Source organism: Nipponia nippon, unplaced genomic scaffold (assembly GCF_047370975.1).
Source record: "Nipponia nippon isolate SJK-2023a ecotype South Korea unplaced genomic scaffold, ASM4737097v1 scaffold_38, whole genome shotgun sequence".
Lineage (NCBI taxonomy): Eukaryota > Metazoa > Chordata > Aves > Pelecaniformes > Threskiornithidae > Nipponia > Nipponia nippon.
The window spans coordinates 473,370-491,707 of NW_028262356.1; the positions used below are offsets into that span (position 1 = coordinate 473,370).

General features: G+C 71.4%; 3 protein-coding genes across 10 annotated transcripts; 2 read left to right on the top strand and 1 right to left on the bottom strand.

Annotated features, from left to right (window-relative positions):
• Positions 1-83: 83 nt before the first annotated feature.
• Positions 84-2,754, top strand: PPP1R14B (protein phosphatase 1 regulatory inhibitor subunit 14B). Of its 2 annotated transcripts, XM_087773037.1 has the most exons (4): positions 87-490; positions 1,267-1,350; positions 1,820-1,852; positions 2,339-2,754. In XM_087773037.1, the coding sequence occupies exons 1-4, from the start codon at positions 245-247 to the stop codon at positions 2,405-2,407; spliced, it is 432 nt and encodes a 143-aa protein (XP_087629163.1). In that variant the 5' UTR covers positions 87-244; the 3' UTR covers positions 2,408-2,754. The 2 variants fall into 2 exon arrangements, with proteins under 2 accessions (XP_087629164.1, XP_087629163.1); XM_087773038.1 differs by lacking the exon at positions 1,820-1,852 and having other exon boundaries at positions 84-490.
• Positions 2,755-2,954: 200 nt separating this feature from the next.
• FKBP2 (FKBP prolyl isomerase 2) lies at positions 2,955-8,867 on the bottom strand. 2 transcript variants are annotated; one of them, XM_087773033.1, is made up of 6 exons: positions 8,117-8,867; positions 6,793-6,930; positions 5,435-5,547; positions 4,194-4,240; positions 3,701-3,736; positions 2,955-3,165 (listed from the first exon to the last, which is right to left on the bottom strand). In XM_087773033.1, exons 1-6 carry the CDS (start codon positions 8,126-8,128, stop codon positions 2,975-2,977), a joined length of 537 nt encoding a protein of 178 aa, XP_087629159.1. In that variant the 5' UTR covers positions 8,129-8,867; the 3' UTR covers positions 2,955-2,974. The 2 variants fall into 2 exon arrangements, with proteins under 2 accessions (XP_087629159.1, XP_087629160.1); XM_087773034.1 differs by having other exon boundaries at positions 3,008-3,188; positions 8,117-8,852.
• MRPL11 (mitochondrial ribosomal protein L11) lies at positions 8,244-17,604 on the top strand. Of its 6 annotated transcripts, none has more exons than XM_087773022.1 (8): positions 8,244-8,291; positions 8,902-8,963; positions 9,862-9,955; positions 12,769-12,849; positions 13,461-13,620; positions 14,060-14,155; positions 15,620-15,713; positions 17,407-17,604. In XM_087773022.1, exons 1-8 carry the CDS (start codon positions 8,259-8,261, stop codon positions 17,501-17,503), a joined length of 717 nt encoding a protein of 238 aa, XP_087629148.1. In that variant the 5' UTR covers positions 8,244-8,258; the 3' UTR covers positions 17,504-17,604. The 6 variants fall into 6 exon arrangements, with proteins under 6 accessions (XP_087629148.1, XP_087629145.1, XP_087629147.1 ...); XM_087773019.1 differs by lacking the exon at positions 15,620-15,713 and adding an exon at positions 16,583-16,742; XM_087773021.1 differs by lacking the exon at positions 13,461-13,620 and adding an exon at positions 16,583-16,742.
• The last annotated feature ends 734 nt before the right edge of the window (positions 17,605-18,338 follow it).

Consider the following 18,338-nt stretch of genomic DNA (forward strand, 5'->3'; position numbering starts at 1 on the left):
CAATGTGACCGAGGCGCGGCCCCTTTAAGAGCGGCCTTGGTCCCACCGCGTTGCCGCTTTAAGGGGGCGGGGCTTAGCGCGCTGCCCGGAGTGGGCGTGGCCCGGCGCCGGCCGGGGGCGTGGCCCGAGCGGGACGGCGGCACAAAGGGGCGCGCGCGGCGGCGGCGGTGACCCCAGCGCCCCGGAAGCGGCACCGGAGGAGGGGGGTGTGGCCGCTTCCGCCGCGGCCGGTACCGGTACCGGCATGGCGGCCCCGTGCGGCGGCCCGGGTCCCCCCGCTCCCCCCGCCGTGGGGCCGGGCTCGGGCCCGAGCACCGGGGCCGGGCCCCGCGTTTGCTTCGCGGCGGGGGCGGCGGGGGAGGCGGCGGAGGAGGCCCCGGGCCGGCGGCAGGGGAAGGTGACGGTCCGTTACGACCGGCGGGAGCTGCGGAAGCGGCTGCACCTGGAGGAATGGATCCTGGCCCAGCTCACCGCGCTTTACGACTGCCAGGTACCGGGACACCCCCCCCCCCCCCCCCCCTTCCCGGTACCGGAGACCCCTCCTGGACCCTCCCCATCCCCCGAGACCGGTACCGCGGACCCCTCCCCCAACAACTCCCCTCGTACCGAGGGCCCCGCCCCTCCCGGGACCCCCCCGGGTCTGGGACCGGGGACACCCCCCCCCTCCCCGGTACCGGGGACCCCCTGGACCCTCCCGACCCCCCGATACCGGTACCGGGGGCCCCTCCCCGCCCCCCCCCATGCTCCGGTACCGGTAACACCGGGACCCACCTCCCGTAACAGGGACCCCCAGACCTTCCCGGGCCCCCCCACCGCCCACCCCAGTGCCCCGGTACCGGTCCCAGACCCGGGGGGATCCCGGGGGGTCACCGGTACCGGGGACCCTCCCGAACCTCTGAGACCGGTACCGGGCCCCACCCCCCCAAAAATCAACCGGTACCGGGGACCCTTCCCTCCCGGGGACCCCCCCTCTCCCCCCCCAATTCTCCGGTACCGAGGACCCCCGCCCCTCTCCCCCCCACAGACCGGTACCGGGGGATGATTCCCCCCCCCCACCAAATCCCCCGGTACCGGTAACCCCCGGACCCCCATATCCCCCCCCCCCATTTTGGGGGTGCAGCCCCAGGGGAGGGAGCTGAGTCCTGGCCCTTCCCAGGCTCCTTTGCGAGGGGGCGGGGCCACACGCAGGCCCCACCCCTTCATGGGGGGGAGGGGGTCTTTTTTTGGGGGGCCCCCCCTGATTTCGGGGTGTCCCCCCCCCCCCAGGAGGAGGAGATCCCCGAGCTGGAGATCGACGTGGACGAGCTGCTGGACATGGAGAGCGACGGGGCCCGCAGCGCCCGCGTCCAGGTACCCCAAAACCCGCGGGGGGGGGTCCCCAAAATTTGGGGGGGGGTCCCCAAAATTTGGGGGACCCCCAAAACCCCCGGGGACCCCAACCCCCCACCCCGGGGGGGCCCCCCCCCCCCAAAACCCAGGCAGGCGGAGCAGTCCTCACTGTATTGATGCTCCCCTGGAGGTTTTGGGGGGGGCCCCCCCTCGTTTTGGGGGGGGCTCCCCCTCGTTTTGGGGTCCCCCGAGGTTTTGGGGGGGGGCTGAGATCCCGGAGGGGGTCCCCCAAAATTGGGGGGAGGGGGCTGAAAGGGGGAGGGGGCCAAAATGGGGGGAGGGAGATGTCGCATTTGGGGGCTCTTAAAATAGGGAGGGGGGCTCCCTAAAAGTGGGGGGGGGTGGGGGGAGCCTGAGGGGGACCCCCAGACTTTGGGGGTCCCCAATCCCCCCTGACCCCCCCCTTTTCCCCCCCCTCCCCCCCCCCCAGGAGATCCTTGTTGACTGTTACAAGCCTACGGAGGTGAGGGGGGGAGGGGGCTCCTCTTGGGGGGGGGGGGGGGGGCACCCTGCCCCTTTTTGGGGGGAAGGGGCCCCTTTTTGTGGGGGAGGGGGGTCACCCAGTCACCTGGGTCCCCTTTGGGGGGGGGGAGGGGTGTCCCTTATTGTGGGGGAGGGGGTCCCCCAGATGTCTGGGTCCCCTTTTGGGGGGGGGAGGGGGTCCCTTTCTTGGGGGGAGGCCTTTGGGGGGGGGGGGCACCCGGTCACCTGGGTCCCCTTTTGGGGGGGGGGGAGGGGGGTTCTCTGGTCCCTTTTGGGGGGGAGGGGGGGTCACCTGGTCCCCGGGTCCCCTCTTTGAGGGGGGAGGGGGTCCTCTGGTCCCCTTTTTGGGGGGACGGGGATGCCTGGGTCCCCTTTTGGGGGGGAGGGGGTGTCACCCAGGTCCCCTTTTTGGGGGGGAGGGGTTCCCCTTTTGGGTGGGGGTCCCCTGACCCCCCCTCCCCCGCAGGCGTTCGTCGGCGACCTGCTGGAGAAGATCCGGGGGATGCAGAAGCTCAACACCCCCCAGAAAAAGTGACCCCTCCCCCTCCCCCCGAGGTTTTGGGGGGACCCCCCCGATTCTGGGGACACCCCCCTCAATTCCAGGGCCCCTCCCCCAGCTTTGGGGTGGGGGCACCCCCCCGATACCAGGGACCCCCCAATTTCAGGGCCCCCCTGCAGTGATAATCAATCCCCTCCCCCTGCATTCCCCCCCCCCCCCCCGGTTTTGGGGGGGCCCCCAGGGGGTTTTGGGGTCCCCTGGGGGTGGGGGATTTTGGGGGGGGGTGGGGGAATTGGGGGGGCTTTTTTAGGTTTTTTTTTAAATTCGTCGGTGACTTTTTGGGGTTGTTTTTATATGGATTTAATAAACGGAGCTTTGACATTTGGGGGGTTCACTTGTGACCCCCCCCTCCATCTCCCCTCCCCCCCCCAAAGGGGACCCAGGGGTCTGGGGGCACCCCCACCCCCACCCTGGGTGCTGGGGTCCCCCTCCCCCAACACTCAGCCACCGCAGGAGGCTCCAATCCAGCCATTTATTGCCCCCCCCCCCCCCCCTTTTTGGGGGGCCCCCCCAAACCCGGGGTCCCCCCAGGCCCCACAGAAATCAGGGGAGACCCCAAACCCGGCGGGGGGGGGCCCCCCCATGATTTTGGGGGGGGGGGTCTCCCTGATTTTTGGGGGGCCCCCCTGAAGTGAGGGAGCCCCCCCCCCCACCAAGGTGATTTGGGGGCCCCCCCCGATTTTGGGGGGCCCCCCCTAAAGCTCCGGCCGCCTCTCGATCTTCAGCAGCTCCACCTCGAAGATGAGCACGGCCCCCCCTGCTCGGGGGGGGGGGCGGGGGGGGGGTCAGCACCCCCAAACCCCCCCGCACCCCCAAATCCCTCATTTGCACCCCAAAACCCCACCCTGGGCCCTCCCAATCCCCCCGAACCCCACATTTTCCCCCCCGAACCCCTAAATCCCTCTTTTTGACCCCAAAACCCCACCCTGAACCCCCAAATCCACGATTTTCATCCCAACACCCCACCTGGGAACCCCCAAAATGCCCCTGAACCCCAAAACCCCACATTTTCACCCCAAAACCCCATCCTAGAACCCCCCCATTTCCCCTGAACCCCCAAATTCCTCATTTTCACCCCAAAACCTCAACCTGGACCCTCCTGAACCCCCAAATCCCTTATTTCTGCCCTAAACCCCCCACCCTGAACCCCCAAACCCCCCTGAACCCCCAAATCCCTCCTTTTCACCCCAAATCCCCCCCTGAACCCCCAAATCCCTCTTGCCCCCCCCTGAACCCCAAAAACCTGGGGGGGGGGGGGGCAGGGCTCACCTGGGATTTTCGGGGGGGCCCCGCGGTCCCCGTAGCCTGGGGGGGGATGGGTGTCATGGGGGGGGGGGTGGCTGCACCCCAAGATTGGGACCCCCCCCCGACCCCAATATTGGGGTGTCCCCACCCCAACCCCCCAAATCGAGGGGTTTCACCCCAAATTCCTCTCCCCAAGGGAGGGTTCCCCTAATTTGGGGGTTCCCAATGCCCCCCAAAAAGGGGGGGTCTCAGCCCTCCCATTTAGGGTCCCCCCATTTCAGCCCCCCCATAGCTTTGCCCCCCATTTTTGGGGGTCCCCCCATTTTTAGGGTGCCCCTCGTCACCCCTCTGTATTTTGGGGTCCCTCCCCGCTCCCCCCTCCCATTTGGGGTCCCCCCACACTCAGGGGTCCCCCATTCCCACCCACCCCCTTCCCATTTGGGGTCCCCCCCACACTCGGGGGTCCCCCATTCCCCCCCCCCCCGTTTTTGGGGTCCCCCCCAGTTTCGGGGCTCACCCAGCTCCGGGGGAATCACCAGCTTCCGCTTCTCCCCCTCGCACATCCTGGGGGGGGGGGGGGGGGTCCGGGGGGCCTGGACCGGGGGGGCCCCCCCCCAAACCCCTGGGGCCCCCCCAAACCCCTGGGCCCCCCCCCGAACCCCAATATCCTGGGTGCCCCCCACAATGGGGTTCCCCAAACTCTCCTCCCCCCCCTGCACCCCTGGGTCCCCCCCAAATGCCTGGGTGCCCCCCCCCGATTGGGTCCCCCCAAAATTTTGCCCCCACCCCTGGGTGCCCCCCCAAACCCTTGGGTGCCCCCTCCCCCTTGAGTGCCCCCCCCCAGCACCCCTGGGTCCCCCCACATCCCTGGGGTCCCCCCAAAACTCCTGGGTCCCCCCAAACTCCTGGGTGCCTCCCCCCAGCACCCCTGGGTCCCCCCACCCCTTTGGGTGCCCCCCCCAGCACCCCCGGGTGTCCCCCACCCCTTTGGGTGCCCCCCCCTCCCCCAAGCACCCCCGGGTGTCCCCCCCTTTGGGTGCCCCCCCCCAGCACCCCTGTGTCCCCCCACCCCTTTGGGTGCCCCCCCTCCCCCAAGCACCCCCGGGTCCCCTCCCCCTTTGGGTGCCCCCCCCTTTGGGTGCCCCCCCAGCACCCCTGTGTCCCCCCACCCCTTTGGGTGCCCCCCCCCCCCCAGCACCCCCGGGTCCCCTCCCCCTTTGGGTGCCCCCCCCAGCACCCCTGTGTCCCCCCCACCCTTTGGGTGCCCCCCCCCAGCACCCCCGGGTCCCCCCTCCCCCTTTGGGTGCCCCCCCCCAGCACCCCTGTGTCCCCCCACCCCTTTGGGTGCCCCCCCCAGCACCCCCGGGTCCCCCCACCCCTTTGGGTGCCCCCCCAGCACCCCTGTGTCCCCCCACCCTTTGGGTGCCCCCCCCCAGCACCCCCGGGTCCCCCCTCCCCCTTTGGGTGCCCCCCCAGCACCCCTGTGTCCCCCCCACCCCTTTGGGTGCCCCCCCCAGCACCCCCGGGTCCCCCCCACCCCTTTGGGTGCCCCCCCTCCCCCCAGCACCCCCGGGTGTCCCCCCCTTTGGGTGCCCCCCCAGCACCCCCGGGTCCCCCCTCCCCCTTTGGGTGCCCCCCCAGCACCCCTGTGTCCCCCCCTTTGGGTGCCCCCCCCCCCCAGCACCCCCGGGTGTCGTCGTCCCCCCTTTGGGTGCCCCCCCCCCGCACCCCTGGGTGCCCCCGACGCGGGGTCCCTACCCCAGCAGCCCCTGGTCCCAGCCCTTGATGACCTGGCCCGTGCCCAGCGAGAAGACGAAGGGTTGGTCCCGGCTCAGGCTGCTGTCAAACTGGGAGCCGTCCTCCAGGTGGCCCTGCGACCAGTATAAACCAGTACAGACCAGTATAGGTCTCTACAGACCAGTACGAACTAACACAACCCACCACAAACCAGTAAAAAGCAGCAAAATCCCACATTACCCAGTATAAATTCTCTCCCCCAAAACAATGCTTTCTACAAAGCGGCTCTGTAACCAGTACAAACCAGTATAAACCATTAAGGATTACTATAGACTGCTATTGAACAATATGCACCAGTATGAACCAGCACTACCCAACATAAACCGGTAAGAAGCAGCAAAATCCCACATCACCCAGTATAAATCCCCTCTCCCAGAGCAACCCCTTTCTCCAGATGGCCCTGCAACCAGTACAAACCAGTACAAACCAGTATGGATCAGTACCACCCACCACAAACCAGTTAGAAGCAGCGAAACCTCACAAGAACCAGTATAACTCCTCTTTCCCAGAACAGCCCCTTCCTACAAGCAAGCCTGAAACCAGTATAAACCAGTACAAACCAGCGGTTCCCACTATGGACAGGATCTTCTCCCAAGCTACTCTCCTCCCAGCAGCCCCTCCCAGTACAAACCAGTACCCCCCCCCAAGCCCCCCCCCAACCTTCCTGTGCACACCTAGGCCCCCCCTCAGTCCCCCCCAGTCCCTCCCAGTGCCTCCCAGTCCAAACCAGTCCCCCTCAAACCCTCATGTACACATCCAGGACTCCCCCCAGCCTCCCCCAGTCCCTCCCAGTGCCTCCCAGTCCACACCAGTCCCCCTCAAACCCTCATGTACACACCCAGGACTCCCCCAGCCCTCCCCCTAGCCTCCTCCAGTCCCTCCCAGTGCCTCCCAGTCCAAACCAGTCCCCCTCAAACCCTCATGTACACATCCAGGACTCCCCCCAGCCTCCCCCAGTCCCTCCCAGTGCCTCCCAGTCCAAACCAGTCCCCCTCAAACCCTCATGTACACACCCAGGACTCCCCCCAGCCCTCCCCCTAGCCTCCTCCAGTCCCTCCCAGTGCCTCCCAGTCCAAACCAGTCCCCCTCAAACCCTCATGTACACATCCAGGACTTCCCCCAGCCTCCCCCAGTCCCTCCCAGTGCCTCCCAGTCCAAACCAGTCCCCCCAAACCCTCATGTACACATCCAGGACTTCCCCCAGGCCTCCCCCAGTCCCTCCCAGCACCTCCCAGTCCAAACCAGACCCCCCCAAACCCCGGTACACACACCCAGGCCCACCCCCAGCCCCTCCCAGTCCAAACCAGTGCCCCCAGTACCGTGTAGTGCATGTGGAGCAGGTCCCCCCGGCGGGAGCGCACCCCGCAGGCCTCTGGCCGCCGCCGCACCCCGATCTGCACCTTCCGCCCCGGCTCCGCCGCCAGCGCCAGCGCCAGCGCCAGCACCCAACCCCACAGCTGCCGGGGGGCGCCCCACGGCACCGTCAGCGCCCCGGCGCCGCCGCGGGCGCCCCCGAGGGTCACCCCCACCCCACGGGTCACCCCCACCCCGATGAGGGCAGCAACAACCCAACGAGGTCATCAACGACCCAACGAGGTCGCCAACAACCCAACGAGGTCGCCAACGACCCAACGAGGTCGCCAACGACCCAACGAGGTCATCAACGACCCAACATGGCCATGAGCACCCCAACGTGGCCGTGGGCACCCCCCAAGGGTGGCCCCCACCCCATGGGGTCACCCGCACCCTGATGAGGTCATCGAGAAGCCAATGAGGTCATCAGTAACCCAATGAGGTCATCAACAACCCAAGGTGGCCATGGGCACCCCCCAAGGGTGGCCCCTACCCCATGGGTCACCCGCACCCTGATGAGGTCATCAACAACCCAAGAAGATCATGACCACCCCAATGAGGTCATCAACAACCCAACATGGCCATGGGCCCCCCAATGAGGTCATCAGCACCCCAATAGGGTCGTGGGCACCCCAATGACGTCATCAGCACCCCACCAGGGCCGTGGGCCCCCCAATGAGGTCATCAGCACCCCAACGAGGTCATGGGCACCCCACTATGTCCATGGGCCCCCCAATGACGTCATCAGCACCCCACCAGGGTTGTGGGTGCCCCAATGAGGTCATCAGCACCCCAACGAGGTCACGGGCACCCCACTATGTCCATGGGCCCCCCAATGAGGTCATCAGCACCCCAGCAGGGTTGTGGACCCCCCAATGAGGTCATTAGCACCCCAACACGGTCGTGGACCCCCCAATGAGGTCATCAGCAGCCCAGCAGGGCCCTGGGCCCCCCAATGAGGTCATCAGCACCCCACCAGGGTCGTGGGCGCCCCAATGAGGTCATCAGCACCCCCCAACCCCCACGGGCACCCCCATAGGGCCCCCCAACCCCCCAGCCCCCCAGGGTGCCCCACCCCGTAAGGCCCCCCCCCCCATACCCCCGTCAAGGCCCCCCCTCCCCATACGCCCCCTCCCGGGCCCCTCCCCCGGTGCCCCCGTCAGTGCCCCCCCCGGCCCCCCCACCCCACAAGGGCCTCCCCCACCCCGCAGCCCCCCCCCCCCCCCGTACCCCCCCCCCACCCCACAAGGGCCCCCCGGAGCCCCCTAAACCCCCCCGGCCCCCCCTCACCTCCGCCGCCATCCCGCCCGCCTTGCAGCGCGCAGGCGCAGAGCCACGTGACCGCCCCCCTCAAGGCGGAAGGGGCGGGCCCGCCTCACCCGAACTTCCGACCACGTGATCGGCCGCCGCCGGAAGCGGAAGGCGGCGGTGAATGGCGGCGGCGGTGCGGCGCGCGGTTCCCATGGTAACGGCCGAGGCGGGGGGGGGTCGCCTCATTAATCCCCTGTTAATTACCCCTAATCAGGCCCCCCCTCCTCGCCTGCCCCTAATTAGCATCTCATTAGCATGAAGCGCCGTGGGAGCTGCCCCGAGCGACCCCTCATTGGCTGCGGCGCGTTAATTAGCGGCTAATTAGTGCTAATGAGCGGTTAATTGGTCCTGGGGGGGTTCATTAGCGTTAATTTGGGGCTAATTAACATTAATTGGGGGGGCGGGGCGGGGCGGGGCCGCCGCTCTCGGCCATTAATTAGCAGTTAATAGGGAATTAACAGTTAATAGGGAATTAGCAGTTAATAGGGAATCAATTAACACCCCGTTAATTAATTAATCCCCGGGGATGATGAGCGCCTGCGCGCCGCCATCAGCAGCCGGTAGCTAATTAAGGCGCTAATTAATGGTAATTAAGGGTGGAGGCGGGGTCTCAGGCGGCTACGGCTTCAAGCTGGGCGGCTGCTGCTGATAGCCGTTAATTAAAGGTTAATTAAGAGTTCATTAAGTGTTAATGGAAGGTTAATGAAGCCCTAATTAAGGGTTAATTAAGGGTTAATGGAGCGCTAATGAGGCGCCCCCCGCAGGGGCCCTGGGCCGCCCCCCCCCCCCCGCTGCTGCCCCGCACCCGCCGCGGCCTCTGCGCAGGGTGAGAGCCCCCCCCCCGGCCCCCCCACCCCTGGGTGCCCCCCCAAACACCTGGGAACCCCCCCGGGCCCCCCCACCCCTGGGTGCCCCCCAGGGCCCCCCCAAACACCTGGGTACCCCCCGGGCCTCCCCCACCCCTGGGTGCCCCCCCACCCTTGAGACCCCCCCCCGCACCCCTGGATCCCCCCACCCTTGAGACCCCCCTGCACCCCTGGGTCCCCCCCGCACCCCTGGGTGCCCCCCCACCCTTGAGACCCCCCGCACCCCTGGGTCCCCCCCAGACCTCTGGGTCCCCCCGACCCCTGGGTCCCCCCCCAGACCTCTGGGTCCCCCCCCACCCTTGAGACCCCCCGCTGCACCCCTGGGTCCCCTCCCGACCCCTGGGTCCCCCCCTGCACCCCTGAGGCCCCCCCCCGCACCCCTTGGTCCCCCCCCACCCTTGAGACCCCCCCCGCACCCCTGGGTCCCCCCTGCACCCCTGTGTGTGTGTCCCCCCCCCCGAGACCCCCACCCTGCACCCCTGGGTCCCCCCCCGACCCCTGGGTGCCCCCCCACCCTTGAGACCCCCCCCGCACCCCTGGGTCCCCCCCGACCTCTGGGTCCCCCCTGCACCCCTGTGTGTCCCCCCCCCCGAGACCCCCACCCTGCACCCCTGGGTCCCCCCCGACCCCTGGGTGCCCCCCCACCCTTGAGACCCCCCCCGCACCCCTGGGTCCCCCCCCCCGACCTCTGGGTCCCCCCCCGACCCCTGGGTCCCCCCTGCACCCCTGTGTGTGTCCCCCCCCCGAGACCCCCACCCTGCACCCCTGGGTCCCCCCCGACCCCTGGGTGCCCCCCCACCCTTGAGACCCCCCCCACCGCACCCCTGGGTCCCCCCAAACTCTTGGGTGCCCCCGCAGGGCGGGGCCACGGGGCCCCCACTCGGTGCTGGGGGTCCGGCCCGAGGCCTCGCCCGCCGAGATCCGCGCAGCCTTCCTGGCCCGCTGCAAGGAGGTACTGGGAGCACTGGGAGCACTGGGAGGGACCCCGGTGTCCGAGGAGGAGGGGGGGGGGGGGGGGGTCCCGGATGCCTGGGTCCTCCTGGGGGGGGGGGGGAGGGAGCTTCTTTGGGGTCCCCTTGGGTGGTTTGGGGGAGGGGTCCCCCTCGGGACCCAGGAGTTCGGGGGGACCCAGGGGTGTTGGGGGGCACCCAGGGGTGCTGGGGGGGTGACACAACTCAAGGGTGGGGGGCACCCAGGGGTCTGGGGGGGGACCCAGGGGTGCTGGGGGAGGGGGCACCCAAGGGTGGGGGGCGCCCAGGGGTGTGGGGGGAGGCCCAGGGGTGCTGGGGGAGGGGACACCCAAGGGTGGGGGGCACCCAGGGGTGCAGGGGGGACCCGGGGGTGCGGGGGGAGGGGACACTCAAGGGTGGGGGGCACCCAGGGGTGCAGTGGGGGACCCAGGGGTGCTGGGGGAGGGGACGCTCAAGGGTGGGGGGCACCCAGGGGTCTGGGGGGGGACCCCGGGGTGCAGGGGGGACCCAGGGGTGCGGGTGCCCCCCCGCAGGTGCACCCGGACGGGGACCCCGGGGACCCCACCCGCCACGAGCGGTTCCTGCTGCTGGCCGAGGCCTACGGGGCCCTGAGCCGCCCCCGCGCCCCCCCGCCCCCCCCGGGCCCCCCACCCCGACCCCCCACCCACGGAGGAGCCCCCCTCGCACGAAGACCCCCCACGGTAATGGGGACCCAGGGGGGACAGGGGTCCCATGGGTGCTGGGGGGGTCCTGGAGGGGCTGGGGGGGGCATGGGCATCCTATGGGTGCTGGGGGGGTACAGGGGGGTCCCATGGGTGCTGGGGGGGTCCCCATGGGGGCTGGGGGGGGCATGGGCATCCTATGGGTGCTGGGGGTACAGGGGGGTCCCATGGGTGCTGGGGGGGTCCCCATGGGGGCTGGGGGGGCATGGGCATCCTATGGGTGCTGGGGGTACAGGGGGGTCCCATGGGTGCTGGGGGGTCCCCATGGGGGCTGGGGGGGCATGGGCATCCTATGGGTGCTGGGGGGGTACAGGGGGGTCCCATGGGTGCTGGGGGGGTCCTAGGAGGGCTGGGGGGTCCCCTGGGGGCTCGGAGGGGTCCCAGGGGGGCTGGGAGGGGCGTGAGCATCCTATGGGTGCTGGGGGGTACAGTGGGGTCCCTTGGGTGCTGGGGGCGGTGTGGGGGTCCCTGCTAGGTCCCTGGGGGTCCCCATGGGTGCTGGGGGTCCCTGGGGGGTCCCTGGGGGTCCCATGGGTGCTGGGGGGGGTGCGGGGGACCCTGTGAGGTCCCTGGGGGTCCCATGGGTGCTGGGGGGTCTGGGGGTCCCTGCTGGGTCTCTGGGGGTCCCATGGGTGCTGGGGGGTGCGGGGGACCCTGTGAGGTCCCTGGGGGTCCCATGGGTGCTGGGGGGGTTTGGGGGCCCCTGCTGGGTCCCTGGGGGTCCCATGGGTGCTGGGGGTCCCTGGGGGGTCCCTGGGTGTCCCATGGGTGCCGGGGTCCCTGGGGGTCCCTGCGGGGTCCCTGGGGGGGACATGGGTGCTGGGGGAGGTTGGGGGTCCCTGGGGGTCCCATGGGTGCTGGGGGGGGGTGCGGGGGACCCTGTGAGGTCCCTGGGGGTCCCATGGGTGCTGGGGGTCCCTGGGGGGTCCCTGGGGGTCCCATGGGTGCCGGGGTCCCTGGGGGTCCCTGCGGGGTCCCTGGGGGTCACATGGGTGCTGGGGGAGGTTGGGGGTCCCTGGGGGTCCCCGTGGGGGCTGGGGGCCCCTGGGGGGTCCCTGGGGGTCCCATGGGTGCCACCCCCCCCCGGGGGTCCCCATCTCCCCCCCCAGGGCTGACCCCAACCGCCGGTACTGGGAGCAGTTCCCCCCCCCCGGCCCCCCCCCCGCTCCCCCCCCCCGCCGCCTGCTGGGGCTCTGCCTGCTGCTGGCCGCCCTGGGGGGGCTGGCCCACGCCCTGGCCTACAGGTGGGGGCACCCAGGGGTGGGGGCACCCAGGGGTGCTGGGGCCCCGGGGGGGGATACGACCCAGGGGTTTGGGGGGCACCCGGGGGGGGAGGTCCGGGGGGAGGCACCCAGGGGTTTGGGGGCACCCAGGGCTGGGGGTTATGGGGGGGGGCACCCAAGGGTTTGGGGGCACCCAGGGGTGGGGAATATTGGGGGGGGCACCCAAGGGTTTGGGGGCACCCAGGGGTGGGGGCCACCCGGGGATGGGGGCACCCAGGGGTGCAGGGGTCCCGAGGGGGGCGGGGACCCAGGGGTTTGGGGGGACCCGGGGGGGGACACCCAAGGGTTTGGGGGCACCCAGGGGTGGGGGGCACCCGGGGGTGCAGGGGTCCGGGGGGGGATCCCGGGGGGGACGGGACCTGGGGGGGGGGATCCGGGGGGAGGCACCCAGGGGTTTGGGGGGCACCCAGGGGTGGGGGGCACCTGGGGGTGGGGGGCACCCAGGGGTGTAGGGGTCCCGGGGGGGGGAAGCACCCAGGGGTTTGGGGGCACCCAGCGGTTGGGGGGTACCCGGGGGTTCGGGGGGGACCCAGGAGTTTGGGGGCCCCGAGGGTGGGGGGGCACCCAGGGGTTGGGGGGCACCCAGGGGTTTGGGGGGTCCCAGGTGTTTGGGGGGCACCCAGGGGTTCGGGGGGACCCAAGAATTGGGGGGAATCCCCGGGGTTCAGGGGGCACCCAGGGGTTTGGGGGGCACCCAGGGCAGAGGCTGGGGGGGGGGTGGGGCAGTGGGGGGGGGGGGGTCCCTCACCCGGGTGCCGGGGTCCCCCCAAACTCCCCGCCCCCCCCCAGGTACGTGGCGGGGGCTCACGCCGCCTTCCTGGACGAGCGGGACCGGGTCCTGACGGCCGCCTACGAGCGGGCCCGCAGCCGGTGGGTGGGGGTCCCATGGGTGCTGGGGGGTCCCATGGGTGCTGGGGGGGCGTGGGGCTGGGGATGGGGGGGCTCTGGGTGCTAGGGGGTCTAGGGGGGTCCCATGGGTGCTGGGGGGTCCCATGGGTGCTGGGGGCGTGGGGATGGGGGGGGGGGTTATGGGTGCTGGAGGGCTCTATGGGTGCTAGGGGGGTCCAGGGGGGCCCATGGGTGCTGGGGGGTCCCATGGGTGCTGGGGGCGTGTGGAGCTGGGGATGGGGGGGGGGGCTATGGGTGCTAGGGGTGTTTAGGGGGGCCCATGGGTGCTGGGGGGTCCCATGGGTGCTGGGGGGCGTGGGGATGGGGATGGGGGGGGTTATGGGTGCTGGAGGGCTCTATGGGTGCTAGGGGGGTCCAGGGGGGCCCATGGGTGCTGGGGGGCCCATGGGTGCTGGGGGGGCTGGGGGAGCTGGGGGGGGCATGGGGCTGGGGAGGGATGGGGGGTTTAGGGGTGCTGGGGGGGCTATAGGTGCTGGGGGGACTAGTGGGGCACCCATGGGTGCTGGGGTGCCTGGGGGGGGTGTACGTTCCTGGCATGACCCCCCGTGACCTCTGACCCCTGACCCCCGCAGGGCGGGGTCGCGGGAAGAGGTGCTGCGGCGGCTGCGGGCCTCGCGCCAGCGGGGGCGGGGGAGGGGCGAGGGGGGGCGATAAAACCCCCTGCCCTCCCCCCCCTCCCGGGGGACACCCCCCCTTCCCCCCCCCCCGTCCGGACGCCGGCGGCCCCCGAGGGTGGGTCACGCCCCACGCCCCGCCCCACGCCCCGCCCCACGCCCATATATGGCCGGTGACGGCACGGGGCGGCGGGCGCGCCGCACTTCCCCCTTCCCCTCGCCCCTCCCCCTTCCCCTCGCCCCTCCCCTCCCTCCTCACGTGACGCCGCTCCCTCTCCCACGTGACCCGGCAGCCATGTCGAAGGCGGCGCGGGCAGCGCGGGCGGCGCGATCGGGATCCGGTGCCGGGACCGGTGGCGGGACCGGTTCGGCGCCGCGACCGCTCCGGGTCCTCATCCCGGCGGGGGGGGCGGCCCCGGGGCCGCCGCTGGGGCCCGTCCTGGGGCAGGTGCGCGCCGGGGGAGGGGTCCCGGGGGGGGGGGGGCGGGGGTCGGTGTCCCGGGGGGGGGCCCGGTGCCCTCCCGAGCCCCGTCCCGACCGGTCCGGTCCCTCCCTAGCGCGGGGTCTCCATCGCCGCCTTCTGCAAGGATTTCAACGAGCGCTCCCGGGACGTCAAGGCCGGGGTCCCGTTGCGAGTCCGCCTGCTCGTCCACGTGAGTCTGCGGGAGGCGCCCCCCCCCCCCGGCACCGGACCCGCCCCCCCCGGGACCCCTTCCCGGGACCCCCCTTCCATCCCCGGGCTCCCCCGGGACACACACACACACCCCCCCCGGGACCCCCTTCCATCCCCGGGTCCCGATGGCACCGGGACCCCCCTTCCATCCCGGGGCCCCCCCTGTAAGTTGCTCCCCCCGCCCTTGATCCCTATGGGTGCTGACGCCCCTCTGTGGGTGCTGCCCCCCCCATTGACCCCGTATGGGTGTCGACCCCCCCCCATTGACCCCCTATGGGCGCTGACGCCCCTCTGTGGGTGCTGCCCCCCCCCCCACTGAACCCCTATGGGTGCCGACCCCCCCCATTGACCCCCTATGGGCGCTGACGCCCCTCTGTGGGTTCCGACCCCCCCCACTGAACCCCTATGGGTGCCGACCCCCCCCCCCCATTGACCCCCTATGGGTGCTGACGCCCCTCTGTGGGTGCTGCCCCCCCCCCATTGACCCCGTATGGGTGTCGACCCCCCCCATTGACCCCCTATGGGTGCTGACGCCCCTCTGTGGGTGCCGACCCCCCCCATTGACCCCCTATGGGTGCTGACGCCCCTCTGTGGGTGCTGCCCCCCCCCCACTGAACCCCTATGGGTGCCGACCCCCCCCCCATTGACCCCCTATGGGCGCTGACGCCCCTCTGTGGGTGCTCCCCCCCCCCCCATTGACCCCCTATGGGTGCCGACCCCCCCCCCCCTTGATCCCTATGGGTGCTGACGCCCCTCTGTGGGTGCTGACCCCCGCCATTGACTCCCTATGGGTGCTGACGCCCCTCTGTGGGTGCTCGCCCCCTCCCTATTGATCCCCTGTGGGTGCTGACACCCCTCTGTGGGTGCTGACCCCCCTGTCATTGGCCCCCTATGGGTACCGCCCCCCCCCCCCCCATTGACCACCTATGGGTGCCGCCCCCCCTCATTGGCCCCCTGTGGGTGCTGACACCCCCCATTGATCCCCTGTGGGTGCTGACCCCCAGCCTAGGGTCCTGCCCCCCCCCCCAATCCACTATGGGTGCTGCCCCCCATTAACCTCTTAAGGCTGCTGCCCCCCCCCGCCTCACCCCTCAGGGTGCCCCCCCCCCTTGATCCTCTCTAAGGGTGCCCCCCCCCCCAAAACTTCCCCCCTTGTGTGCCCTCCTCCCTAGGTGGGTGCCCCTCCATTAACACATCGCCCCCCTCACCACTGGGTGCCCCCCTTGACCCCCCCCAATGGATCCCCCCCTTGATCCCCTCCCTCAGTGCATCGCCCCTTTACCCCCCCCCCGCTACTGGGTGCCCCCCCCCCCATTGGCTCCCCCCTCCCCCTTGACCCTCTCCATCGTTGGTTCCCCCCTCTCCCTGCTACTGGGTGCCCCCCCTCAGTGGGTGCCCCCCGCGGTGGGTGCCCCCCCGACCCCCCCGGTGCCCCTCCCCCCAGCCCGACCGCAGCTACGACCTGGCCATCGGCCCCCCCCCCACCTCCTACTTCCTCAAGGCCATCGCTGGCGTCCAGAGGGGAGCGGGGCGACCCGGTGAGGGGGGGTCTGGGGGGGCCCCGGGGGTTTGGGGGGGCTGGGGGGACCCGGTGAGGGGGGGGCTGGGGGGGGGACCCGGGGGTTTGGGGGGGCTGGGGGGACCCCGGTGAGGGGGGGGGGTCTGGGGGGGCCCCGGGGGTTTGGGGGGGCTGGGGGGACCCGGTGAGGGGGGGTTGGGGGGACCCGGGGGTTTGGGGGGGTTTGGGGGGACCCGGGGGGGGGGTTGGGGGGACCTGGTGAGGGGGGTTTGGGGGCTCACATCTCTGAGCATGGGGGTCCCGGGGGGGGGGGGATTCTGGGGTTCAGGAGAGCCTGGGGGGATCTGGGGGTGCTGGGGGGGGTCCCAGGATCTGGGGGTGCTGGGGGGTCCGGGGCAGGGGTCCCAGGATCTGGGGGTGCTGGGGGGGTCCCAGGATCTGGGGGTGCTGGGGGGCTCCGTGGGGGGGGGTCCCAGGATCTGGGGGTGCTGGGAGGGGGTCCCAGGATCTGGGAGGGGTCTGGGGGTGCTGGGGGGGTCTCAGGATCTGAGGGTGCTGGGGGGGGGGTCTATGGGGGGTCCCAGGATCTGGGGGTGCCCCAGGACCGGGGGGGCCATGGGGGGGGTCCCAGGATCTGGGGGTGCTTAGGGGTGCTGGGGGGGGGGTCCAGGGTCCGGGGGGAAATGGGGGGGTCTCAGGGCTTGAGGGTGCTGGGGGGGGGGGGTCTGGGTGCTGGGGGGTCTCTGGGTGGTTTGGGGGGTTCCTAAGGGCCTATGGGTGCTGATGGGGGGGTGGTCCCTGGGGTGCCTCAGGGGTGGGGGGAATCCCCCTGGGCGGCCCGGGGGGTGCTTGGGGGGGGAGGGTCCCTGGACACCCCCTCCCCCCCAGGGCACGAGGAGGTGGGGGGGGTCTCCCTGAAGCACCTCTACGAGGTGGCGCTGGTGAAGCAGCGGGACCCGGCGCTGGCGGCGCGGGGGACCCCCCTGCCCACCCTGGTGGGTGCCCTGGTGGGCTCCGCCCGCAGCCTCGGCATCCGCGTCGTCCCACGGTGGGTGCCCCCCGCCCCCCCCCCCCCCCCCAAATGTCTGGGTGCCCCCCACGAACGCCTTGCCCCCCCCCACCCCACCCTGGGTGCCCCGGTGCCCCCCACCCCGGACCCCTGGGTCCCCCCCTCCCCCCAATCCCAGACACCTGGGTGCCCCCCAAATGTCTGGGTGCCCCCCACCCCACCCTGGATGCCCAGGTGCCCCCCACCCCGGACCCCTGGGTCCCCTCCTGGACCCCTGGGTCCCCACCTCCCCCCAGTCCCAGACACCTGGGTGCCCCCTAAATGCCTGGGTGCCCCCCCCGATGCCTGGGTCCTTGGGTGGGGGGGGTCCCCGAGGCCTGGGCGCCCCCCCCCCCCCAACACCTGGGTCCCTCATGGAGGGGGGGTGGGAAGGGGAGGGGACACCCCCACCCCACCCCCCCCCAGCAGGACCTTTCATGGGGGTCAGCACCCAGTGGGTGCCCCCCCGGATGCCTGGGTCCTTGGGTGGGGGGGGGTCCCCAAAGCCTGGGCGTTTGGGTGGGGGGGTCCCAGATGCCTGGACCCCCCGGATGCCTGGGCCCTTGGGGGTGGGGGGGGTGGTCCCCGAGGTCTGGGTCCTTGGGTGGGGGGGGGTCCCCGAGGCCAGGGCGCCCCCCCGACGCCTGGGTGCCCCCCCCCCCAGGCTGACGGCCGAGGACTGCGCCGCCTTCCAGCGCCAGCGGCGGGAGCAGGAGGCGGCCATGGCCCAGGAGGAGGAGGAGGGGGCGAAGAAGAAGTGACCTCTGACCCCCCCGGCACCGGGGGGGCCCCTCCCCCACCCCCCCCAGCACCGGGGTCCCCCCAGCTTTGGGGGTCCCCCAATAAATGTTTTCTTCCTACACTTGTGGGGGTTTTGGGGGGGGGGGCGGATGCCTGGGACCCCTTTTGGGGGGGGGGGGGGGAGGGGGTTGGATGGGGGAGGGGCTGTCCCGGATGCCTGGGACCCCTTTTGGGGGGGGGGGGGGGGAGGGGGTTGGATGGGGGGAGGGGCTGTCCCGGATGCCTGGGACCCCTTTTGGGGGGGGGGGGGGGGGGTTGGATGGGGGGAGGGGCTGTCCCGGATCCCCTTTGGGGGGGGTCTCGGACTCCTGGGTCCCCTTTTTTTGGGGGGGGGAGGGGGCAGTAGGGACCCTGTCGTCACCTCAATGGGCATCAGCAGCCTTCCCCCCCCCCCCACCCTGGGGGCAGTGAGGGGGGGTTGGGCCTTCGGCCTCGGCTGCTGCCTTCCCTCTCCTTCATCTTCACCCTCCCTCCTCATCCTCCCCCCCCCCTTCATCCCCTCCTTCCTCCCTTTGCTCCATCTTCCTCCCCCTCCTCATCCTCCTTCATCCCCCACCTTCACCACCAGCCCCTTCGTCCGCCATCCTCATCCTCCTCCATCTTCATCACCCTTCTTCCCCATCCTCATCCTCCTCCTTCATCCCCAGCTTCATCCTCCTTTGTCCCTCCTCATCTTCACCCCCCCACCCTCCTCCTCCTTCATCTTCATCCCCCTTCACCCTGTCTGGATCCCTCCTCATCTTCCCCCTCCTTCATCTTCATCCCTCTTCATCCTCACCACTCCTTCCTCCATCC

Coding starts and splice junctions, on each gene's coding strand:
- FKBP2 (XM_087773033.1), bottom strand. Junction 3,737..4,193: donor GGTGATTCCCCCGGAGCTGG/GTGAGCCCCGAA, acceptor ATCCCCCCCCAG/GCTACGGGGACCGCGGGGCC. Junction 3,166..3,700: donor GGCCCCCCCGAAAATCCCAG/GTGAGCCCTGCC, acceptor CTCATCTTCGAG/GTGGAGCTGCTGAAGATCGA.
- MRPL11 (XM_087773019.1), top strand. CDS start 8,259: ATGGCGGCGGCGGTGCGGCGCGCGGTTCCCATG. Junction 9,956..12,768: donor TCCTGGCCCGCTGCAAGGAG/GTACTGGGAGCA, acceptor GCCCCCCCCCAG/GTACGTGGCGGGGGCTCACG. Junction 16,743..17,406: donor GGCATCCGCGTCGTCCCACG/GTGGGTGCCCCC, acceptor CCCCCCCCCCAG/GCTGACGGCCGAGGACTGCG.
- PPP1R14B (XM_087773037.1), top strand. CDS start 245: ATGGCGGCCCCGTGCGGCGGCCCGGGTCCCCCCGCTCCCCCCGCCGTG. Junction 491..1,266: donor CCGCGCTTTACGACTGCCAG/GTACCGGGACAC, acceptor CCCCCCCCCCAG/GAGGAGGAGATCCCCGAGCT. Junction 1,351..1,819: donor CCCGCAGCGCCCGCGTCCAG/GTACCCCAAAAC, acceptor CCCCCCCCCCAG/GAGATCCTTGTTGACTGTTA.